The sequence below is a fragment of the Selaginella moellendorffii genome, unplaced genomic scaffold, assembly GCF_000143415.4.
Source record: "Selaginella moellendorffii unplaced genomic scaffold, v1.0 SELMOscaffold_77, whole genome shotgun sequence".
Classification (NCBI taxonomy): Eukaryota; Viridiplantae; Streptophyta; class Lycopodiopsida; order Selaginellales; family Selaginellaceae; genus Selaginella; species Selaginella moellendorffii.
In genome coordinates, this window is record NW_003314338.1 from 451,971 (window position 1) to 475,306 (window position 23,336).

At 42.1% G+C, this 23,336-nt stretch overlaps 5 protein-coding genes across 9 annotated transcripts; 3 read left to right on the forward strand and 2 right to left on the reverse strand.

Annotated features, from left to right (window-relative positions):
- Nucleotides 1-280: 280 nt before the first annotated feature.
- On the reverse strand, nucleotides 281-4,580 carry LOC9642893 (pentatricopeptide repeat-containing protein At4g02750). Of its 4 annotated transcripts, none has more exons than XM_024660735.1 (10): nucleotides 4,437-4,580; nucleotides 1,786-4,379; nucleotides 1,626-1,722; nucleotides 1,470-1,564; nucleotides 1,349-1,420; nucleotides 1,157-1,295; nucleotides 1,055-1,104; nucleotides 702-999; nucleotides 529-639; nucleotides 281-464 (listed from the first exon to the last, which is right to left on the reverse strand). In XM_024660735.1, the coding sequence occupies exon 2, from the start codon at nucleotides 4,271-4,273 to the stop codon at nucleotides 1,844-1,846; it is 2,430 nt and encodes an 809-aa protein (XP_024516503.1). In that variant the 5' UTR covers nucleotides 4,274-4,379; nucleotides 4,437-4,580; the 3' UTR covers nucleotides 281-464; nucleotides 529-639; nucleotides 702-999; nucleotides 1,055-1,104; nucleotides 1,157-1,295; nucleotides 1,349-1,420; nucleotides 1,470-1,564; nucleotides 1,626-1,722; nucleotides 1,786-1,843. The 4 variants fall into 4 exon arrangements, with proteins under 4 accessions (XP_024516503.1, XP_024516502.1, XP_024516500.1 ...); XM_024660734.1 differs by having other exon boundaries at nucleotides 451-639; nucleotides 702-849; nucleotides 915-999; XM_024660732.1 differs by having other exon boundaries at nucleotides 451-639.
- A 116-nt stretch (nucleotides 4,581-4,696) lies between these two features.
- On the forward strand, nucleotides 4,697-6,109 carry LOC112341136 (E3 ubiquitin ligase BIG BROTHER-related-like). Of its 2 annotated transcripts, none has more exons than XM_024660737.1 (7): nucleotides 4,697-4,822; nucleotides 4,877-4,918; nucleotides 4,971-5,216; nucleotides 5,468-5,550; nucleotides 5,618-5,721; nucleotides 5,785-5,958; nucleotides 6,023-6,109. In XM_024660737.1, exons 1-6 carry the CDS (start codon nucleotides 4,810-4,812, stop codon nucleotides 5,939-5,941), a joined length of 645 nt encoding a protein of 214 aa, XP_024516505.1. In that variant the 5' UTR covers nucleotides 4,697-4,809; the 3' UTR covers nucleotides 5,942-5,958; nucleotides 6,023-6,109. The 2 variants fall into 2 exon arrangements, with proteins under 2 accessions (XP_024516505.1, XP_024516504.1); XM_024660736.1 differs by having other exon boundaries at nucleotides 4,701-4,822; nucleotides 6,019-6,109.
- Nucleotides 6,110-6,119: 10 nt separating this feature from the next.
- LOC112341139 (pentatricopeptide repeat-containing protein At4g02750-like) lies at nucleotides 6,120-8,255 on the forward strand. Its single transcript, XM_024660745.1, has one exon. The coding sequence runs from the start codon at nucleotides 6,120-6,122 to the stop codon at nucleotides 8,253-8,255; it is 2,136 nt and encodes a 711-aa protein (XP_024516513.1).
- A 1,330-nt stretch (nucleotides 8,256-9,585) lies between these two features.
- LOC112341140 (pentatricopeptide repeat-containing protein At4g02750-like) lies at nucleotides 9,586-12,168 on the reverse strand. Its single transcript, XM_024660746.1, has one exon. The coding sequence runs from the start codon at nucleotides 12,166-12,168 to the stop codon at nucleotides 9,586-9,588; it is 2,583 nt and encodes an 860-aa protein (XP_024516514.1).
- Nucleotides 12,169-12,192: 24 nt separating this feature from the next.
- On the forward strand, nucleotides 12,193-13,698 carry LOC112341141 (pentatricopeptide repeat-containing protein At1g09410, mitochondrial-like). The gene has a single exon (XM_024660747.1). It carries the CDS (start codon nucleotides 12,193-12,195, stop codon nucleotides 13,696-13,698), a length of 1,506 nt encoding a protein of 501 aa, XP_024516515.1.
- The last annotated feature ends 9,638 nt before the right edge of the window (nucleotides 13,699-23,336 follow it).

Genomic DNA, 23,336 nt, shown 5'->3' on the forward strand with positions numbered 1-23,336 from the left:
GGAGGTATAAAGAATGTCTGATACCGCGGCATATTCTGTACCTAGCCACCTTGCACGACTATACATCATGCTCTGCGCAAATGCGCCAAATTACCATTAGATTTCGTGATGGTGATGCCTTACATCACAAACCAAGCTAACCTAAAATAAATAGTTCCATGATCCATGATTGGTTATGCCTCCGTCAACTTTCCTAGAAACAAGCATGGTTGATATTTTCCACGTCAACTTCCTCGACTTACGTAACAAATGATCCAGGTTTGATACCTCGTGTCAATCTTTAGGGAAAAATTCTCCCGGCTTTTGGCATAGAAAAAAGAGAATGTAAAAAAAGTGACAAACCTCTTCATATACACTGTCCCACACCATCTTGTCAAACACCAAACTTTGGATTTTTTGCTTGTTTCTCCACGCCACGAAACATGAGAGAGACAGGGAAGGCTGCAAATCTCTAGGAAATCATACTGTGCCTTGTTGATGCGTTAAGGTGGATTTCAAGTGATCGTAGCTGTTTACAACGATACATACCTTCTTTGTTAACATTTTCTTCGCTGGAGGTGGAGCCAAAGTCGAGATCCATCCATTGCAATGCGATTGTTAAAGAGCCTCTCTAAAATCTCCCAGATTGAGGCCGCGGACCTGACAATCGTGGCAATGTCACTCCTGACAAGTAGACCAGAAAGAAACAACAACAAACAAACCTGATCGTTTCCACCAGTGGACCAAGTTCGCAAATTGATATCATCGCACGAAGGTTGCTCCTAGAATGCCAAGCCGCTTCCCACACTTAGAAAGCAATATCTGGGGAAAAGAACAACGTTACAATCTGTGTCTTTCACGAGTCAGAGCCTGTCAAAACCGAAGGATTCAGCGAGAAAGAGAGGAAAGAAAAAAAAAAAGCAGAACTTTCCCACTTGACATGGATTGTCCTTTGAGAAGATTTTGTAGGAGTGACCTGCGGCCATCAGAGTCAGGTAGTGGACGCATATTCTCTTTCACCTGGAGAGGAAAAGCAAGAGGAGAACTTAAAAAAACGATCACGCGTTGGACTCACGAGACGCCTCCGTACTGGATCATCTATTTCCGCTGGCCTGTGAGTAGCACCTGTGACAAAAGAAATTCTCAGCTCAGTGGCAATGAATATCGCGCGCTTTACCCATCACAAAAAATTCGATCGTCCTTGATGGCTAAAAAATTTTCCGGTTTGAGCCTGCGGCCAGCATCATGTTCATTCGAACAAAATGCTGCCTATCTGGAAACGATTCGAACTCGAAGTTTCATGTGGGAAGCCCAACCTGCGTAGCAACTAAGCATAAGCTCCACAGACTGATAATAGAACAAATCTTACCCACTTTGAAGTGAACGACGAAGAAAGAATGCACTATAGGCCACTCAGATGCCACTGCCTTGGCCAGCAAGCCTGTTAAAGTGGGCGTCAGGCAAAAAGCAACGCGGGCTTTGTTTAAAACCTGGAGCTGGTGTGCGAAAATCCGTGAAAAGATCACTCCTTTTTGTAGGAAGAATAACCATCTCCATCAAAGCGTGCTTGAGTTTGCAAGTCCAGCTGCAAGAAGTAGCAATGTTCACGCAAGAAAAAGAAAAAGGACAAACACTAAGAAACATACCAATGATGGCCTGCCATAGACAATCTTACGTTTGATAGAAGTTGTCCGCCATTGGTACGACGATCACCACAGACGAGCTAGAAAGAACAGTTTGTGGCTGTAAAGTTCCAAGCTTCCAAAATCAAAAGATATAAAGAGAAATCACAAATACCGGTCGAACCTGAATAGTGATCAAATTCTCCAGCCAGAGCTTCGCATCGCTCCCATTTTTCTAGGGCTCATATCAGTAGCGATCTCTTTGCCACTGAATCCGGCCAGAACGGCATGCTCTCGAGCAATTCCATTGCGAAATCCCTGCGCCCCGACCTCGCAAGAGCGCCGAGAATGCAGCAGTAGTGCCGGATCGACGCCTGGAGCCCGAAATCCAGCGCCATTGACAAGAACTGGCGCCGGCTCTCCTCGATCGACCGCGGCGATCCCAGCACCGCCAAGAACGTCCCCCTGTCCGGCGCAAACCCTAGCAAGACCATTGCGTGGAGGAGCTCGATCGCGTTGCCAAAAGAGGAGCTTGCCGCCACAATGTACGTGCTCCATGATACGTCATCACGCTCTGGCATCCAAGCGAATATCTTCCCGGCCTGTTCTAGACTCCCAGCCTGGGAATATGCCACCATCAGCGCATTCCATGCCACAAGATTCCTCTCTGGCATGTTGTGAAAGGCTTCCCTGGTGGCATCAAGCTCCCAATTCTGGGCAAAAGATGCCACCATTGTGGACCAAGATATGGTGTCCAGCCATGGAATATTATCAAACACTCTCTTTGCTTGACAAATATTCCCAGCTTTAGAATATGCCTGCAGCATTGCAGTGGAGCATATTACATTGTTTTTAATTGCCATTTTGTCATATACACATTGTGCCTCTTCAATGCTGCCTTTGGAGGAAAATGCTTGTAGAATGGATGACATTGAAGAGATAGTATATTCTGGCATTTGATTGCAAAGGTGTAGAGCTTCCTCTTCAAAATTATTGGAGATGAGTGCCACAATAATCATGGACCATGAGTGAATATCCCTCTCCCTCATGCTTTTGAATATGATCCTTGCTTCACGCATCTGCCAGGCTTGGGCATATGCTCCAATCATTAAGCTCCAAACTTTCAAATCATGCTCTGGCATATTCTTAAAAATAGTTTTTGCTCCCTCCAAATTCCCAGCCCTGGCATATCCTTGCAACATTGCAGTGTATGTTATAATGTTTTTAACGGGAATGTCCTGGAATATGTTTTCTGCTTCAATCATATGCCCACATTGGGTATAAGCAGTGAGAAATGAGGTCCAAAACACCACATCTGGATATTCAACCTTCAGAAACAAATCCATTGATTCCTCAAATTTGCCATTTTTCACTAAGCTCTGAAGCATTATTTCTAAACCATGCCCATCCCAAAGAGGCATTTGGTGAAAAACTTTCTTTGCTAGATCTAAGTGCTCACATTGACAATAAACTTGTAGCAAAGCATTCCAAGTTCCCAAAGTATGGCAAGGCATCTCCAGAAAAACACACTTTGCTGCTACCACGTCGCCCAGCTGAGAATATGCGCCAATAGCAGCGTTGCAAGAAAGAATATTCACCTCTGGAAGCCGCTTAAACATTCTAACAGCTCCCTCTGGATACCCATTCTGGGAATATCCAGCTATGCATGTAGTCCACGACACTATGCTCGTCAATGGCATCTGGGCAAAAAGATTCCGGGCATCCTCCAACCATCTGCAGCATATATAACCTGCTAGCATAGAATTCCACGTAACCAAATTATGCCTAGGCATCTTACTATAGAGTTTCCAAGCTCCATCAAGATTCCCATTTGAGGCAAGTGCATCAAGCATAATATTCCAGGACACAATATTCCTTTCGGGCATAGAATCGAATATTCTTTTGACTGAAACAGAATCATTGCTTTGACTGTAAGCTGCGAGCATCACGTTGAACGACACTGTGTCTGGATGAGGAATCTTCTCAAACAAGGACTTGGCACTTTCAAGATGCCCGTTTTGGGCATATGCTTGTACCATAAGATTCCAAGATACAACGTTCTTGTGGGCAATACCATCAAACAATCCCTTTGCCTTTTCTAGAAATCCATTTTCCCCAAACGCTTGTATCAAAGCATTGCACGAAACTAGACTCTTCTCCGGGATTCTTTCAAAGTAAGACACGGCGTCCTCCAAATGCCCAGCTTTGGCGAGCCCTGTGACGATCGAATTCCACGATACTTGATTCGCATCGGGCATTTCCTCGAAGATCTTCTTTGCGGCGTCGAGATCCCCGCTCTGGACGAACAAGCTGATCATGTTGTTCCATAGAACAGGAGGTTTCTCTGGAGCCATGTCAAAGAGGCTCTTCGCTGCGTCGAAATGACCGTTCTGGGCATAGGCCGAGATCATGGTGCTCCAGGAGAATGCGTTTGGCGGCTCCATCTTGTCGAAGATCGAGCGCGCGGATTCCACACAGCCGCACTTGCCATACATGTCGATGAGAAGGTTGAGGAGGAACCTGTCAGATCGGAGCTGGCTCTGCGACACCCAATCGTGAATTTGCCTGCCGGACAAGAGATCTCGATCAAACGCGCAGCCACGGATCACTTCCGCGAAATCCTCGACCCTGTGGAATTTATCAGCAGCGCCCGTGATCTGGATTGCATCCATCGAGCCAAGCTCTCACGCGTGCTTGAAGAGCTTCATGCTGAGCCAGTGGAAGTAGACAGCCACGATCAAGACCGGGATCGTCATGGGAACCAGGAAGAAATAGTACCTGGGATCATCAAGAAACCCCAGATCTCGTCAAGAAACGATGAAGCGAAGGACTTACCACTCTCCCCGGATGAAATCCAGAGGCTTTGGCCCCGACGATGGCAAGAGCTGCGCCAAGAACGCGAAGTAGACGATGGCGCCAAAGGAGCAAACGCTGAGCGCTAGAAGAACAGCTCCGCCTTTCCCGCGCATTGCTTCTGCCCTAAAAGTTTGAACGAACTCACCCGGGTTAGCGTTAACCTAACCTGGAATCCCTTTAAAACGATGCCTGGATCTTCGGATCCTTTTTTAATATATGAGGAGGAGGAAGCCCGTGTGTCTCGAGGGCTCTTGTCCACGCGCACACCCCAGCGCGCTTCTTGGAAGGTACGATTCAATCCATCTTGGCGCTCGATCAATCTCCAGGGGAATCGATTCCAGTCCACGCCGCCATGAATCGATCTGGTCGGTAATCCGATTTCGCGAGATTTCGTGCTCGACTCACCCTGTTCTTGACAGCCGCGCAAGATTCTACCCGGAATGAGAGATCGATCGGCAAAGGTATGGAAATCTCTTCCAAGAAGCCTAATGTAGGAACCAGGGGCGTGTCCAGGTCGTCGGCGCAGAGCTGCCGCGGAGCAGCGGCGGATAGAACAGCAGCGATGGGGGCAATTCGACGAAGACAAGGACGAGGATGGAGCTACGGACTTGATCCTAGCGCCGGCGCCGAGGCGGCGTAGCAGGCGTCCCTCGCGGCGAGAGCTGCTACAGGATGAGCTCCAACTGGCGAGGGATGAGCTCGAGATGGAGGCGCTGCGCTTGCGATACGGCGGATCTCACGAGCTCGATATTGCTCTAGGTAAGTTGTCGCAACTCGCAAGGTACTTCTTTCCCTCTTCTTTGCTTGTTTGGTTTTTTTCTTTTCTTTGTTTGAGTGCCTTCTTTGCTTCCATTGATCAAAGTGGTTTGCCTTCCTTCATCTATTATGTTTTCCCTTCTCACGGTTCTTCTATTTGTTTTGAGAAAACTTCTCACGCTTCTCCTTGTTGGTTTGTCTTCCTTCATCTTTTTTCCTTTTCTCGAGAGAACTTCTCACGGTTTGAAGTGCAGCCTTGTCTCTCTCCTTGAGTGATGAACCGACTTACGCTCACGCGGAGGCTACTGCGGTTTCTTCACTGGATATGTCGTATGAGGCAAGTAACTTCCCTTCTTTCTTTTCGCGTAGTTTTCTCGAGCCTGAGACTCACTCGTCTTCCACAGAGCCTCGTAGAACTCGAGAGCGTGAAGTGCGTGGCTTCTCCAGCTCTAGTGGCTTCCCTTGACCGGACCATCTTCTCAGATGGCGGCGGCGGCGGCTCCGCCGAGTAAGTCCCTCTGATCACTCTCCCTCCTCTGACTTGGGCTTTCTTTGTGGCTTTTCTATCCAGCTCTTGCGTCATCTGCCAGAACGAATACGTTGGCGGGGACAATCTCTCCCGCCTACCTTGCAAGCACGACGTTCACGAAGCTTGCGGCTCCGAGTGGCTGCTCAACTATTCAAAGCTCTGCCCCGTCTGCAAGGCGGACGTGACCATGGAGCATTGATCTTTGTACAGTTCCAGGTAAAACTTCATACTCGATCGATCGAAACTAAGAGAACTTCTTCCTTTCTTGTCCCGCAGATAGGTACATTATTATTTCTCATTGATTCATCTAGCAACGATGAACAAGCTGTACATTCAACCTTGTAAAAAATGGTTCTTCTTTCTTGTATTTAACTTGTATGTCAAGGCAGCGTGTCTTATCGTGGAACATCGCTATAGCAGGCCATGCCCGAAATGGTCAGGTGGAGCTCGCAAAGGCGGTGTTTGACGAGAGCCCCCAGCGCGACGTGTCTTCGTGGAACACACTCGCGCAGGCCTATCTCCACCGCCAGGACTTCTCCTCCGCGAAAAGAGCCTTCGATGGAATGCCTTCTCACGACGTTGTGTCGCTCAACACGATGGTTTGTGGGCACGTTCGGGCTGGATTGGTCCAACACGGTGAGGATCTCTTCCGCTGGATGGCGCAGAGGAGCAGCGTCTCATGGAAGAGTTTGTGCCAAGCATATGCCCAAACTGGGCATCTGGAGAGAGCTAAGAACTTGTTTGAGAAAATGCCACAGTTGGATCTTTTGTCATGCACAAGCCTCTTGAGTGTATTTGCCCAAACGTGTCAAGTGGAACAAGCAAAACTTATTTTTGATGTGATGTGTTTTAGAGATGTTCTGTGCTGGGTTGCCATGCTTGCAGCATATGCCAAAGCTGGGTATATGCTAACTACTGAAGTGTGTTTTGCTTTGATGCCTTTCTGGGACAATGTGGCGTTCACTGTTATGGTGGCGACATATTCCCGTTGTGGACAGTTAACCAAAGCCTTGGATATCTTTCAGAAAATAGTCTCTCACGACGTTTATTCCTGGACTGCGCTGCTTTCGGCATATGCCTCAAACGGGCATCTTGAGGAAGCGCAAGGAATCTTTTCCTTTATGCCGTGCCGCGGGCCTGTCGCGTGGAACTCGATGATTTCTTCGTTCTCGCAAATGGGAAACTTGGAAGTGACGAAGTTTTTGTTTGAAGAGATGCCTCAGCTGGACATTGTGGCGTGGGCGTCGCTGGTCATGGCCAGTACCGAGGCAGAACAAATGGGCTTGGCCCAAAACGTGTACGACCGGATGCCCCAGCACAATGCCGTGGTTTGTACGTCGCTTTTCCAGGCATATGCCCGCTATGGACATCTCAAAGAAGCCGAGAAAATGTACCACGGAATGTTCTACAAAGATGCCCTCTCGAGTACAGTCTTGTTGAGTGCCTACATACGGAACAAAGAACCGGTTCTAGCGAAAGAGTTTTTTGACAAGATGTGGAAGAGGGATCAGTTTTCGTGGAACATTTTGCTGTGCGGCTTTGTGCACTGCGGCTTGCTAGACAAGGCCGAGATTCTGCTGCACGAAAAGATGCCAATGTACGGCATTGTGCCGATGAATGCCATTCTAGCCGGATATTCCCAGCTTGGGAATCTGGAGAAAGCTAAGATGCTCTTTGATGCTCTTCCTTGTGGCAATGTTGTCTCGTGGTCCATTCTCATTGCTTGCCATGCGCACAAAGGGGAATCTCTCCAAACAAAGCTCGTGTTTGGAAAGATGCCGCAGCTAAACATGGTGGCTTGGAATGCCTTGGGATTCGTTAGTGGTTTGACGAAGCAGCTGGAAACAGCACGAGAAGTTTTCCATTCGATGCCGGGTCGTGATTTTCTCTCGTGGGCGAATTTTCTTACAACATCACTATCGAGTGGAGATCTTCCATCGGCAAAGCGGGTCTTTGAAAAGATCCCGATGCTGGACATGGTTCTTTGGACGACTTTGGTTTTGGCTCATGCCCAAGCTGGGCATATTGGTGAAGCCAACACACTCTTTGCAAAGATGCCAGCCAGAGACTTGGTAGCCTGCAACGCCATGCTTGGAATCTATGCCCAGAATGGGTATTGCAGCGAGGCAACTGGCCTCCTCCAAGAGATGACCCTGGAAGGTTTGAGCGCCGATGGAACGAGCTTCACGAGCTTGCTCAGTGGATTTGGCCACTCAGGATTGCTCAGCGATGGATTGAGCTGCTTGGCGAGCATGGCTAATGACTTTGGTCTTGTTCCAGATCCCCAACACTACAGCAGTGTGATTGATCTCGTTGCCAGGAGTGGAGAGGTGAAAGATGCAAAGGGAATGCTGGCATCGTTTGGCCTTGCAAGCGATGTTGCCTGGAGGAGCTTGCTCGCTGCTTGCCGCATTCAGCTGGATGAAGAGAGCGCCCTGGCAGCTGCTAGCTCCCAAGAACATCACAAGGAAAAGGCTCCCTATTCTTTGCTTGTAAACATTCTTGCAAGCTGATAGCTTCATTTACACAAGTGAGAAAGTGAGTGAAGAGGTGAAAATTAAGTGGTTTTATGCCCCTAGAGTCTAGGTGGGTGTTGAAAAAACATACACTGTAAAATCTAAAGCTCTAAGTAGTTTTTTAGAATACCACAAAAACAAGTCCTTGATTTTGGTTGACCCTCCAAAGCCTTCACACAAGTTCCAGAAATTATGTGTGTCATATTGAGAGGAATTAGGATGCTCATAGGTGGAAAATGTACTGACACTTCCCCAAACTTCTGACTCAACTGACTGAAGGGCAGGGTCCATGTCCCCACTTGCAAAATGTAGCTTTCCCCACCTCAGGCGCTCACAGGAATCTCTCCTCTCATTTACTGATTCCCAAATTATGTTGTGGCCATTGAGTGTGTTGATTTCTTTCTTTGCTTTCCCCTGCTTTTCCTTCCACCCACAGATCTATATAGAAATCCTTTCTCCTCTATCACTTGCTTGATCTGGAAAATAGATCTGATGCTCTGACCTTTCAAAGCTTCCCCCTGCTCCCCTCATGATCCCTGAATTGCAGACTGGATTGTGAACTGACACCATAGCAGAAACAGCACCAGTGCAATGAGCCCTCCAACCAAGAGTGAAGACTGTGAAATCCCTGGATTTGATGGGCTGAGCTTTGAGCCAGAGGGAGAGGGAGAGGAGGAGGAAGAGCTGAGGAAATGGAGGAGGAAGAGCAGGAGAACTGGGAGCAAAAAGAGTGGCTTGAGTGACATCTCTGATGATTTCTCCTCCTCCTCTTCCTCCTCTGCTCCCTCTAATGTAAGATACCATGGGATAATCAGGATTCCCAGCACCAGCACAAGAATGAGCAATGGAACCAGTGGGGATGGAGAGGAGGCATCTGCAGCTGTTGCCATTTTCGAAAATGGGAGAAAAGAAAATAGAGAAAAAAGATAAAAGGGAATGAAAAGAGGCAGCTGCTGTTGTAGGTAGATGGAATTGAAGCTGTTTGTATTTACTTTCTCTTTTGTATTTCTGGTCTGGTTCTTCCTTGTGGAGGTCCTTTGCAGCCCAGTAAAAATGCTTTAAAATTCTACACACTCACATGTAAGATGGTGTCAAGCTCTTGCTTGAGCCCGCCTGCATGTTTCCTTTGATTTGCTCTCCCTCCTGTAACTTTTTTCTTCTTTTTATCCTCCTTGATTTTGTTGGTAGAGTCTAAAAAGGAAGCAGAGCGCGTTTTCTCTTCCGTCCTACTCCATAAACATCAACGTCGTCTTGTCCCAAACAGATGCCTTTTTGGTGCATTTTCTTTTTTCTTTAGAGAAAAGAAGTCTTGTTTTTTCCTTTGATTTTAGTGACTACTTGATAGTGAATTTGCTAGAAGGGCCAGGGCTCCAGCTCTCTTTCCATCCAGCCTAGCGAGCACATTGGTTCCTTTGATTAGAGTTTTAGGAGCCGCTCCCAGTAAACATGTCCACTCCAAGGAATCTGGCTCGAATGGCATGTTCTCGATTAGATCTCTCGCAGCTTCATAAGAGGCTGCTCTTCCCACTAAATCGACCATGCAAGAGTAGTGCTGCTTCAAAGCCACAAATCCGTAGCTTTCAACCAGCATGAAAAAATTCTTCCTTCCATTTTCAAGATCTCCCAAGCGACTGCACGCAATAAGAACTGATACAAAACACGTCTGGTCGGTCACGTCCAAGATTTTCGCTTCCTCAAATAAAGCAAAAGCTTCAAGGTAGTGGCGGTTTTGGGCATATGCAGCAAGCATCGTGTTCCAGGTAACAATGTCTTTCTCAGGCATTTTATCGAAAAACGCTTTTGCAAGAGCTATATCCCCAGCTTGGGCATATGCAGCAAGCATGGCATTCCATGTTACTACAGTTTTCTCACCGCACATAGTGTGGAACATCCCAAAGGCAGTTTGTAGGTCTTCACAGGCTAGAATCTCATTGAAAGAAATAGAATCTTGCTGTGGCATGGAGTTGAATACAACCTTGGCTTGCTCGATATGCCCAGTTTGGACATATCCACAAAGCATAGAATTCCAAGAAGATAAACCTCTATGCGGCATTTGCTCAAACATTGCCTTTGCGTCTTCAATGCGATTGTTCATTGCATAGGCACTTAACATTGCATTCCAAGACACGATATCGTGAACTGGCATTGAATCAAACAAGAGTTTTGCCGATTCAAGCTGACCTGTTCTTGAGTAGCCTGTGATCATAGTTGTCCAGGCTACAAGGTCTGTCTCTGGAATTTGGTCAAAAATGCTCTTTGCTTCCTCCATCTCTCCTTCTTGGGCATATGCTCCTATCATGGTAGTCCAAACACAAAGGTCCTTAGTGGGCATAGCATCAAATATGATTCCAGCATTTTGAAAGTCACCTTTCTTAGAATAAGCCCATATAAGTATTGCCCATGAAACTAAATTCCATTGTGGCATTGTATCAAAGATATTGGAGGTTTTCTCAAAGTTTTTCCCTTGTGAGAAGGCCATTAGCATTGCATTGTAAGAGCTCAAGTCCTTCTCTAGCATTCTAAGAAACAAAAACTCACATTCTAGATAATACCCATGTCGGGCATATGCTAAGAGCATTGTATTTGCAGATAAAAGGTCCCACTCTGGCATTGTGTTAAAAATGTGTCTTGCATAATCAAAATCATTTGCTTGATTATAGCATGACAGCAAACACGTCCACGAAACTAAGTCATATTGGGGCATATCCTCAAATAAACGACGAGCTTCATCAATATATCCCATTTGGGCATATGCTTTCAACAAGGTGGTATAAGACGTCATATCCTTCCAATGTAAATCCTCAAAAATCTTCTTGGCCTCGTCAAAATTTTGATTAGAAGCATAAAAGGCAAGCATGGCATTCCATGAGATAATAGAATGCTCTGGTAGTTCACAGAGCATTCGCTTGGCCTGCAACGTATCACCTTCGCTTACATAAGCAGAAAAAAGAGTGACCCATGACACACAATCATGAGTTGGAATCGAGTCTACAAGTTTTTCTGCCTTTTCAATATGTCCAGTTTCAATAAATACAGAGAGCAGAAGTGTAGAAGAAACTAAGTCGATCTGTGGCATATTCACGTATATGCTCTCAGCAAAGGATACATTTTCGTCTTGGCAGTACCCTTCCAGAATTGTGTTCCAAGATACAAAATCTTGATACCGCATTGTGTCAAAGAAATTTCTGGCCTCTTGCATTTGCCCGGATTTGGTAAATGCTCGTAAAACGATGTTGCTTGATATCAAGTCAAACACAGGCATTTTGTTGTAGAGGGCTTCTTTTTCCGGTACTTTTTCAGAATTGTAAGCCGAAAGTATCAACGTCCAAGAAACTAAGTCGTGAACCGGCATCCTCTCAAACAGAAATTTGGCATTTACTAGATGCCCATCACGGGCATATACAGAAAGCATGGAGTTCCAGCTCACAAGGTTTCGTTCGGTCATTTCGTTGAACACTAGCTCTGCCTCCTGTACCTCGCCATGTTTTGCATACAGTGTGAGAAGTATATTGTGGCAGACAACGTCCCACATTGGCATACGAGCAAAGATTCTCTTAGATTCGCTGATATGCCCATGCCGGGCATATGCCTCGAGCAGCACTGTCCACGAGACAATGCCGGGTTGTGGAATCTCCTCAAAGAGAAGCCTCGCATTTCTAAGATCGTCATTTTTGCAGTAAGCTAGGAGGATGGCGTGCCAGGAAAAGGAATCTTTCGATCTCAGGGAATCAAAGACGGCTCGTGCGTGGCTAGGCGAGCCGCAGTGGCCGTACGCTTGAATCAGCTTGTTGGCAGCGAAGAGATTGTGTGGAAGAAGCGATTTGATCCGCTCGTGAATCTCTCTCGCATCAACCAGAGTTTTGCAGCGCTCGATCTGGGCGAACAAATCCCGGTGAGAACTTGGAGCCATTATTTTTCTGTGATTGAGTGGGACATGATCCACGCTGTTCTTCCAAGCTCTAGGGACGAAATCGCGGCAGCCATCCGGCACTGTGGAGACAGCAATGATGTGTTCGCCGGCAGGAAAATCCACGCCCAGATCCACCTCTCCCGACAGCACCGGGAGGATCTCTTCCTCGCCAATCTCCTCGTCCAGATGTACGGCAGGTGGGGCGACACCTGTACGGCACTCGAGACCTTTCGCGCCATCCCCGACAAGAACCTCTTCTCATACGCCATCATGATGACTGCCTACCTGGGCACCACCGACATCGCGGGCTGTAAGAGAATATTCGATGCCATGCCCCTGCGCGATCTAGTGTCCTGGAACGCCATGGTTACTGCATATGCCCAAAATGGGTATATTCTAGAGTCTCGGCATATGCTTTTTTTAATGCCGGAATGGGACGTCTCCTCGTGGAATTCTCTGCTATCGGGGACGGCACAAAATGGGAATATACGTGAGGTACAAGAGGTTTACGGTATGATGCCGTACCGTGACGTTGTGACGGATAGTACGCTCTTGGCAGCATATGCCCATAAAGGGCATTTGGAGTTGGCGGAGGAACTTTTTGAGAGTATGACGGTCAGGAACATGGTGTCGTATACGTCGATGGTTGCTGCGTACGGGAAAAGTGGGATGATCCAGAGAGCGAAATCTATGTTTGATATGATGCCAGAGAGGAATCTCGTTTCGTGGACTGTGATGATTTGTTTGTTTGCGGAGAATGGGCTCCCAGAGCAAGCAAAGCGCACATATGATCTAATGCCGTGCCAAGATTGTGTCGCTTTGGTTGTGGTGCTGGATTCTTATGCGCAGATTGGAGACAGAGTTCGTGCCAAAGAGCTGTTTGATTCAATGCCCAAGAAGAGCTTGATCGCGTCAAATGCATTGATGAAAGCACACGCTCTAGCTGGGGACCTGGATGGAGCGAAAAGTTTTCTGGAGCAGATGCCCGAGTGGAGTGAATCTTCCTTTAACTTTTTCATTGAGTTGTATGGAAGGCATGGGTTTGTTCTTGAGGCTAAATCCATGTTTGATATCATGCCCTTAAAGAGCGTCATATCATGGACAAACATGACAGTTGCATTTGCCTCAAATGGACGTGTAGAAACCGCTTTTAAGCTCTTTGATGGGATGTTTGAGAAAAACAAAGTGATATGGAACACAATCCTCCATGGATTTGCGCTTAATAACCACAGGACAGAGAGTCTTGAGTTGTTTGTTAAAATGGTGATTGAGGGATTTGATCCAGATGAAATATCTTTTAACAGTGTTCTGAGTGCTTGCAATCACACTGGGAATACTAAATTGGGTTTGGATTACTTGATCTCAATGGAAGTGGACTTTGGATTGAAAGTAATGTTAGAGCATTTTCATTGTGTCATGGACCTATTAGGGAGGGTAGGCAGGCTTGATGAAATTGAACAATTGTTCAATCGTATGCCATCTGCACCAAATAGTATCACATGGACTATTTTCTTAGCATCTTATCATTAGTCTTACCTCAGAAAATTAAAATAAAGATGTTATTAATTTTGAGTTTATTTTAAATTTAATAAAATACAAGGGTAAATTGTAGTATGATTAAGTTTTCTGATCTTTTCTTGTTACTTATTTAGAGTGGTGTCAATTATTCTTTTCTCCAACTTGTCATAATATTTGAAATGGTCTCTTCCACTAAGTAAGGAGCCCTTTAGATAAACCACATATCATAAAATTGGGAAAATAAACTATCATCCATTTTATACTTTGTAGATGGGTAATAATGAGAGTTATAAAGCCATTGTTATTCCACTTATATATGGCCTAATTCTTCAGTAGACTCCACTCAAAACAGTGAAAGAATGATTATTAAATATTGATCCTAGGACTTAGTATTAGCAATTTATATCAATTGTGAAGGTAAACTCAACTTTATTAGTAATATTATGACCATATAGAAGTTTATCTAGTGAATTATTAACAAAACTTTGTACCCCTATGATACACACGTATTAAAAGATAACAAATAATTATCCCAATTTGAATAGTAAAAGCTTACGTATCGTGTAATCATCATTTTGAAGGTCCAAATAAACCATTCTACTAAACTATCTAAAGGGGGGAGTGATCATGGGTATTAAAAGTTATTTATTGGCTAATGTTTTTTGGATATTTTTTCTTTATTACCATGACGGCAAGAGGTTGGTATTATAAGATTCTTTATCTGTCCCTCTTGTTGAAGAGGTGATAGTTTACTGTGTTTGCTAAACACTTTTGCTATCATGCCCATTATGTTGGTTTTGATCAACTTAAGGTATGGCTAATCAACTTAAGGCATAGTTTAGCTCCCACTTGCATGCTTGTTCTTGTTTTGCATCTAGCTTTGGTCTAATCTTGAGTTTCACACTATGCTAATTGGTGGAATATCTATATCCTAGCGTTAGGTTACCAGTACATTGAAATAGCAACAAACCAATAGTGGAGATGATATTGTTATATTGAGTGATAAGGAACATTTTTTAGAGCTTGATTTTTTATGTCACTTTTCTTGTTAGTGTTTTGGTTTCATATTGGATTTTAAAGGTGATAGAAGAAGAATGTTAGTACAATATAAATATTTGAAGATATAATCTTTGTGATTAAGTCTTAGATATTTATTTAGATTTTGCAGATGTTGAAAACATAGGCATGATGTTCGATTCTTAGCCTTCTTGGACTCCTTGGACTCTATCTTGGACTCTAGGATCATCTTCCACAGTAACTGGAGTTGAAACATGTATAATTATAAGTGAGAAAAATAATGTTTCATAGTGTTATGTCAGTCCTAGAGGGGCTAGGGTAAGTGTATGCACAAGTCCTACAAGATCATGACAAAATGATAGTTACAACATTCCTAACTTGATCTACTTTAAAATATTTGCTTTTATACGAAGTAAGAGGCTTCAAAAACAAACACCAAATTGCATGATTAACTTAGAAAGCCAATGATGCAATTGCTAGAAGGCATCATCACAGTCGTTAACATATCCAAATGCATATTTGAAAATGTTTGGGAGAAAATTCTAATTTACATGAGTGGCTGTGCTTAAACCATTGTACCACTTTAATGTTATCTCATAGATATAAGTGGAAAACTTATGCAAATATCGGACATCATCCCAAGAATAATAAGTGGCAATCACCATAAAATGATTGAACCAAAAATACATATCATTCTCACAAAAGAAATTTAACTGAAAGTAAAGATTGCCAACAAGAGTAAAAGTTGCACCATATATCCTGAATATCAAAAAGTGGCCTAATCCCTATGAAGATTTTAGTTTGGAAATGAGTAGGCTTTTAAGAAGGCCCAAAGATGTTTGGACCAAGATAAATTGGTATATTGCACTCTCGATGACTCCATCTTATACTACACCACCAGATAATTAAAAGATTTAAGCAACTAAAAGACTAAAAAAATATGTAGGGATTATATTAATATAAATACTAGCAAGAAAATATATAGAGAAAGTCAATTTTTTCTTAATAATATTATAAAATAGCATAAAAAGTCACAAAAATATTTGTATAAATCCCTTCAAAGCTCAATGGATCAAGCTACTTGCATAATATTGTGAAATTAGATAGGCTATTTTCTTTTAAAATTTTTTTTTAAAATAACATAAATTATTGTATCAAATTTATCATTTGTGACTAAAGTATTAGTATGCATTTTATTCTCTCTACTTCATTCCCTTATATTATAAATTTAATTGTTGATAATAATTTGATTTTCCATCTTAAGTTAAACTATAAGAATAAAAGTAATATATGATTATGAAATAAATTTATTAATTGGTCTAGATTTACTTTTAATTTTGACTCAGTAAACATTATATTTTAATGAGTTTTCATATACGTCCACTAAATTTTTTTTAAAAAAAGGAAAAGTTAGTTAAAAGAGTAACACTATCAAATAAATATAAAATTAAAGTTTAATATTTTTTTTCTAAGAGTACTGTCTACATAAATTTTGATAAATCCGGTTAAGATTATTAAATTAGATGCCAGTTATTTAACACTTAACTAATAAAATAATAAAATCTCTTTTTTGTATAGAAATAAATTATTTTTCACGTTTTGGTAACTTGATAGATGATAAAACCATTATAATGTAGTTAAAATTATTTTTTATAAAGGTCAAAGAATTGTTAAATTATAAAATGTAATATTTTAAAAGAATTTTGCAGCCTAGTATGATAAGGAAAATCAAACACTTAGTACATCTCACTTTCTCTCTTTGGAGTTAAATAACTAAATATCTATTTATGAATCTCATTAAATGGAGGGATGTCCAACTTGCGTTTATATATTTCAATTTAAGGTGCAATTTTTCTTATGATGGTCTTGGATTTTACCAAAACAAAAACCTTTTTAAGTCAATGATTTCATCTTTTCTGTGACACAAATTTAATATTAGCATTCAAACCCCTAGTTTTACTCTTCTATATTATGCATTGCAACCATTCCAATCTGGAGAATCTAACATAGCCACAGCCCAGGGACATCTTGGATCTTGGCAATCAAGTCACTAGATTGGATTAGGGAAGAATTCTTTAGTGTAGATGAATGGTGGTAAAGTGAACATCCTTTCAAACTTATACTGATTTTCTTCTCCTAGATGCCCTAATACCAAATTTGGACTATTGTGGTTGAATCCTTTTCTCATTCATTTTGTTTCCCTCTTTCTTTTTTAACAGTTTTATTATTCTCTTTCCAAGCTGATCAAAGACTACAACTTGGTATGGAAGTCCCAATGATACTAGAACTTTTGGTATGGAATCAAATCTCTACAAATCCTTCTTTTTCTCTTTTTTGTGATCAATGTCTTTGTTTTTGTTTATCTCTGATGTTAGCATTGGGAGCCTTATCCTGTTCAAAAAAAGTAGAGTTTGTGCTGCATGCTGTAAGGTATGTGAGATTGACGTCTTTCTCCTGTAAACCATTGTGTCAAAATCTTTTATGCCAGAGCTGACTGCTGGAAATAAAATTGTGATATGAAGTAGGTTTGTAATGAAAATTGGAGACTAAAAAACAAACTTTCCATTCTTTCCCATAGGCATAAACATTGCTTACAAGTTTTATCAGCTCCTCATCATCATAATAATATTTAACCACCTAGCTCTTTAGTCATTTACTACATAATTGGCAACCATCAAACAGGTCACACCATATTTCCTTTTTCTTCTCATTTTTGTTTTTTTTTTATTTTTATATTTTGTTTTTCTGCAGTGCACTATCCATTGTTGCTATCACTCTTTTGGAGCTTTACAATTGCAAGGTCCATCTTTGATTTTGCAAGGTCCATTTCCTCAAGCTAACCTCTCTAAACATCACTTTAGTTGCCCTTAGCTTACCATTGGTTTCCATTAATAGTATCATTAGCTATGGACTTCTTATTACCATAGTGTAAGTTTTTAAATTTGGACTTCTTAAGAGGTTACCCAGTCCAGTATTATTCAAACCCAAGGACGTTTAACCCAAAGTATCATTAAACCTTTAACCGATTCAAAAATGGGGTGCACTTTTATTCATGGGTCATTTCCTTTTTTATGTGAATCCTTATGGGCTATTTTCTGAGTCAACCAATAGAGTTGGACCCAAGACATTTCTAATACCAAATGTAAACTCATGAATTCAAACTTCTCAAGAGATTGTTGTGAGACACAAATCTTTAAACCCCAAAAAGGTGACATGTGGTAGTGGCTAAAGCAGAAGCCAAATAAGCATAACACATTTGGATTAAAAGCTCTGACTTGAAAAATCAAGAGCAGGAGTGGAACTCCCAATAAAGGGCTTGAGGAACAAGCATGAAGTGAGCAATAAATGAGTCTTTAGGAAAGGGACATAAGAGGATCATCACATGACACATAAAAATGCCGAGATGGAGTTTGAGATGGACCTGAGATGGAGTTTGAGATGGAGTCCAAAATGGACCCAAGATGGACCTAAGATGGAATCTGAAATGGACATAAGATGGAGTCCAAGATAGACCCGAGATGGATCTGAGATAGACCTAAGATGGACCCGAGATAGAGTCTGAGATGGAGTTTGAGATGGACCTAGTTTAGGGTTTAGGGTTAACCCTAAACCCTAAACTAAGATGGACTCAAGATGGAGACCGAGATGGAGATCAAGATTGAGACCGGGACTGAGACTGAGATTGAGATCAAGATCGAGACCACGACCGAGATCGAGACCACGGCTGAGACCGAGTCTGAGTCTAAGTTCGAGTTTGAGTTCTAGTTCGAGTCTAAGTCCGAGATAAAGTCTGAATACTAATATAGCCCAAAGCGATCGTGCCCCAGGGGGCGGGAAGAGGTTCCAAAGGTATAGTAGGGAAAGTGTGGAGGTTGGACTTTAGTGGAATCAATTTGGCCAGGAAAGGTTAGTGTGGTCTAGAAAGGTTATGCCTATGTGTTGGGTGATGATATAACCACTAGAAAGTCTAAGGCTAGAGTGAATACAGACAGACTAATAGGGTATCTTGGTGAAGTGTTCAAAAGTTAGTTCTAGTTCCCCCGGGAGATTGAATGGTTGATGCTCCTAGTCCAAGTGTGGGTGGCACTACTTACTTGGATACCTAGTATGGCTCATCGGAATCTCACTCTAGCCACATGGCTAGGGCACCTAAAGGCGGAAGGTGGGAAGAGTACCTATAAGGCTTGTGTAGGGTTGTAGTGTTTCAAAATGTTGTCCCAGAGTCCTAGACTGTGGAAAGAAAGAGGAGCAGTCCTTTTATATGGCGATTAAGGACATGGTCATGTGGCAAGGAAATCCAGAGGTCAATAGGATATAGTGGTTGGGCATAGCCTTGACTCAATGGCAGTGTTGGCAAACATAGCCATGGACAAAAAAGGATTTGGTGAGGATCGAAATAGAGATATTAGGAAAGGCTATTTCCCATGTTTATGGGCATTTTAAGGATGCTAAAGAGTGGATCTAGGATGATCACTCATGTTTGGATGGCCCAATCTTTGAGAGATAGGATTGTGATGCAAGTGGTGTTGGATCACTAGTATCATAAAGGTGAATGAGCATGGCCTTAACGTAATGGGATAATATGTTTGTGGTACCTTTGGGTGTTAGTCATGGGATCAGACACATGGAGCACTTAGATCAAGTGCAAAAGGTTGAGTGGTATAGATGCCATTCTCAGGGCTAGCAAGTCCCCAAGTCTGGAAAAGTTATCCTCTTAGCCTGGAAGAAAATAACCGAAAGAAACATATAAGGCCAAAAGCAAGTAGTAAAGGGGTAAAATCAAACTATAGTAATCAAAGTGTATAATCAAGAGTGGTTATATAAGTTGAGAGTGGAGAATCAAGTGGGTGCTCAAAGGTGTTGCTATTAACAATTGTAATGCCATGAAGAGTCTAAAGTATGGAATTGTTCATATTAAACTATATGGCAATTAAAAAGCTTGTGAAAGGAAAGACTTTAGCAAGTTAAAGTATAAAGTCCATTCAAGGTTCCCAAAGACAAATCTAGGTAGGTTAGTACTTAGAAAGATAAATGTAAATGGTTCATAAGAACGCACAAAATCAAAGTGGCACAACATAAGCATGGTGTTGAAGTTTGACATAAGATGAGGCTATTAAGGTTACAAAACTAGTTCTCGAGTGTTCAAATAGAAAGGTTTGAATGAAAGTTGATGGTTAAGGACTTTCATGCTTATACATGAAACCATATTACATAAGTTAGGTGACTTATTAAACGAGATTGGCAAGTCGGGGGAACAAAGACCTTAATTGAAAGTGTTGACTTCAAAAGAGGTGGCCCAAAGGCCAAGTATAAAGGAGTCCATACATGATCACAAACTTATCAAGTGAGAGGACTTGGTAGTTTGGAGGAACTAAGTTCTTAAACTATGAGCCTTTAGTGTCAAACCATTGATGAATATTAGCTAATCCAATAAGATATAAATCCCTATGCCCTAAAGTAGAGCCAAAAGGGTGCAATGTGATAGTGGCTAAAGTGGAAGCTAAACGAACATAACATGTTTGGATTAAAAGCTTTGACTTGAAAAGTCAAGAGCGGGAGTGGAACTCCTAACAAAGGGCTTGAGGAACAAGCACAAAGCGAGCAATAAGTGAGTCTTTAGAAAAGGGATACAAAAGGATTAATATATGACACTTGGAAGTGTCAAGATAGACTTGAGATGGACCTGAGATGGAGTTCAAGATGGACCTCAGATGGACCTGAGATGGAGTCCGAGATAGACTCAAGATGGAGTCTAAGATGGAGTTCGAGATGGACCTGAAATAGAGTTTGAGATGGACCCAAGATGGAGTCTGAGATGGACTTGAGATGGACTTAAGATGGAGTCTAAGATGGATTTGAGATGGAGTTCAAAATGGAATCTGAGATGGACGCGAAATGGATCCGAGATGGAGTTTGAGATGGACCCGAGATAGAGTCCAAGATGGACCCAAGATGATCGAGATGGAGATTGAGATTGAGATTGAGACCGAGACCAAGATTGAGACTAAGATCGAGATTGAGACTGAGACCGTGATTGAGACCGAGTCTAAGTCCGAGTTTGAGTTCAAGTCAGACTCCAAGTCCAAGTCCAAGACCGAGTCTGAATACTAATATAGGCTATGGGGTGAAAGCCCAAAGCCCAAAGCAATCATTCCCTAGGAGGGGGGGTTATAAGGGGTTCCAAAAGTATAGTAGGGATAGTGTGGGGGTTGGACTCCAGTGGAATTAATTTGGCCAAGAAAAGCATTAATGTGGCCTAAAAATGCTATACCCATGTGTTGAGTGATGATATAACCACTAGGAAATCCAATGCTAGAGTGAATACGGACAAATAAGTAGGGTAGTTGGCAAGAGGTAGCTCTAGTTCCCTTAGGAGATCAAATGGTTGATGCTCCCATTCCAAGTGTGGGTGGCATTATCTACTTGGATACCTAGCATGGCTCATCAGAATCTCACTCTAGCCACATGTCTAAGGCACCCAAAGGCAGAAAGTGGGAAGAGTACTTATGAGGCTCAAGTAGGGCTGTAGTGTTTTGAAATGTTGTCCTAAAGTCCCAGACTATGGAAAGGAAGAGGAGCAATCCTCTTGTGTGGTGACCAAAGATATGGTCATGCAACAAAAAAGTCCCAGAGGTCAATGGGATATAGTGGTTGGGCCTTCAAGCCCTAACTCAATGATAGTGTTGGCAAACACAACCGTGGATGCAAAAGGACTTAGTGGGGACCAAAAAAGAGATATTGGGGAAGGTTATTCCCCATATCTACGGGCATCTTAAGGATGCTAAGGAGTGGATCTGGGATGATCACTCATGGATGGATGGCACAGTTTTTAAGAGACGGGACTGTGATGCAAGTGATGTTGGATTATCATTGTGAGAAAGGTGAATGGGCATGGCCTTAGCATAATAGGCTAATATGTTGGTAGTACCTTTGGGTGTCGATCATGAGATCAAACATGTGGAGCACTTGGACCAAGTGCAAAAGATTGAGTGATATAGATGCCATTTTCGGGGCTAGCGAGTCCCCAAGTTTGGAATAGGACTGATGGAGGTGGTGAGTGAGACTCCTCCAAGTGGTCAGAAGTGTGGTTAAGTAACTAAAGTAGAATGAAAAATTTAGTCACTTCTAATCATTTAGCCCAATACTATTTAAATTTAACGATACTTAACCTCTAAATATCCCAAAAGCATTAATTGATTAGAGAAGAGGGTGCACTCTTGTTTATAGGCCCTTTCCCTCTATATTTGAACTTTTATAAACTGTCTCTCAAGTCATTCTTTTTAGTTGCTTGCACACAGTTGAGTTGCCATGAGCATCCTTAGATATACCCATGACATAGCTCCATTAGGACTTGTATGATGTATATTTCTGAGATCTGTAGTTCCATGTTGAGAATGGCAAAGGACATGGTGGATCAATGAAGACAGATCTTAGTGAAGTCACTAGTTTTGCAAAATTTGGTGGATTTCAGAGTCCAAAATAGATTGAACATAAAGATGGCTGCTGTGTTCTTATTATTGATTTAAGATTTGCCTTTGCAAAATACATCAGACAAATTCCAAATAAGTCCATAATAGCAAATCTTGAGTTTAAGAAACTTTATGATCATTTCAAAGGTATTTGATTATAAAGCATGGCACTCACTTAATTGCATCAAGATATGTCCTTAATAGTATGAGCAATGCAAACATATTGACTAGGATGAGCAAAAGGCTTCACTAATCAAACTACACTAGTGTTTTTTGATTGGTGAAGCATTTTGCTCATCCTAGTCAATATGTTTGCATTGAAGGTAGTGTAGTTTGTGAAGAGTTAAGGGTGGAAGTGAAGATTTCTCAAGGTTTCTAGTTACTAGAGGCATTTGGGCCAAATATCATCTTCCTCAAGCATATGGATTATAGGGTAATTGGGTTCTTTGTGCAAGTGAAGACCAGTCCAAAAAGTGGTAATGTGCAGGTTGCCAAGTCTTCAGACAAGCACAGGAAAGAGTAGTAGTGTGCATCTAATGTCCAGCAATGGTCCCTAGGAAGATCAGCAAGAGAGCTCTTTGAAGCTAAGAGCATTGTTTTAGCAGTGGCAAACCAGATGTGTCTACATATCTCAACTAGTCCATGACAAAAGACATATGTATCCCAATTGTGTATACAGCCACAACATATGGATGTAGAAGAGCCAAAAAGAGCTGCTGGCAATCCACTGGAACAGCTGCTGTGTTGTCCTTAGTTGTATCCATCTATGTCAACCTCCTTCCCAGAGTAAACTATTCATAGATAATATATTATAAAAAAAATGGATTCTATGATGCCTAGATGCCATATGCAAATAGCACCTTTAGATAAGGGAGTATGATTGGATGTTCTTGATTATATTGATGTGGTAACCAAGAAAAGCATTGTGACTTCAGATATTTCTAAAATATAGAGTGGTGGTAATTAAATATTAATGGGGTTTATATTTGAAAAATAAATAATTTAGATTAAATTGATAGGAAGATCAACTTTCAAATTATTTTTGGAAATAATACTTTGACTGGGTTATAATCATCAATTTAATTTAGTGTGATTAAATATGATAATAGATGTATTATTTGTATTAATGAAATTTTTAAGTTTTATATTTTATTATTGGCTATA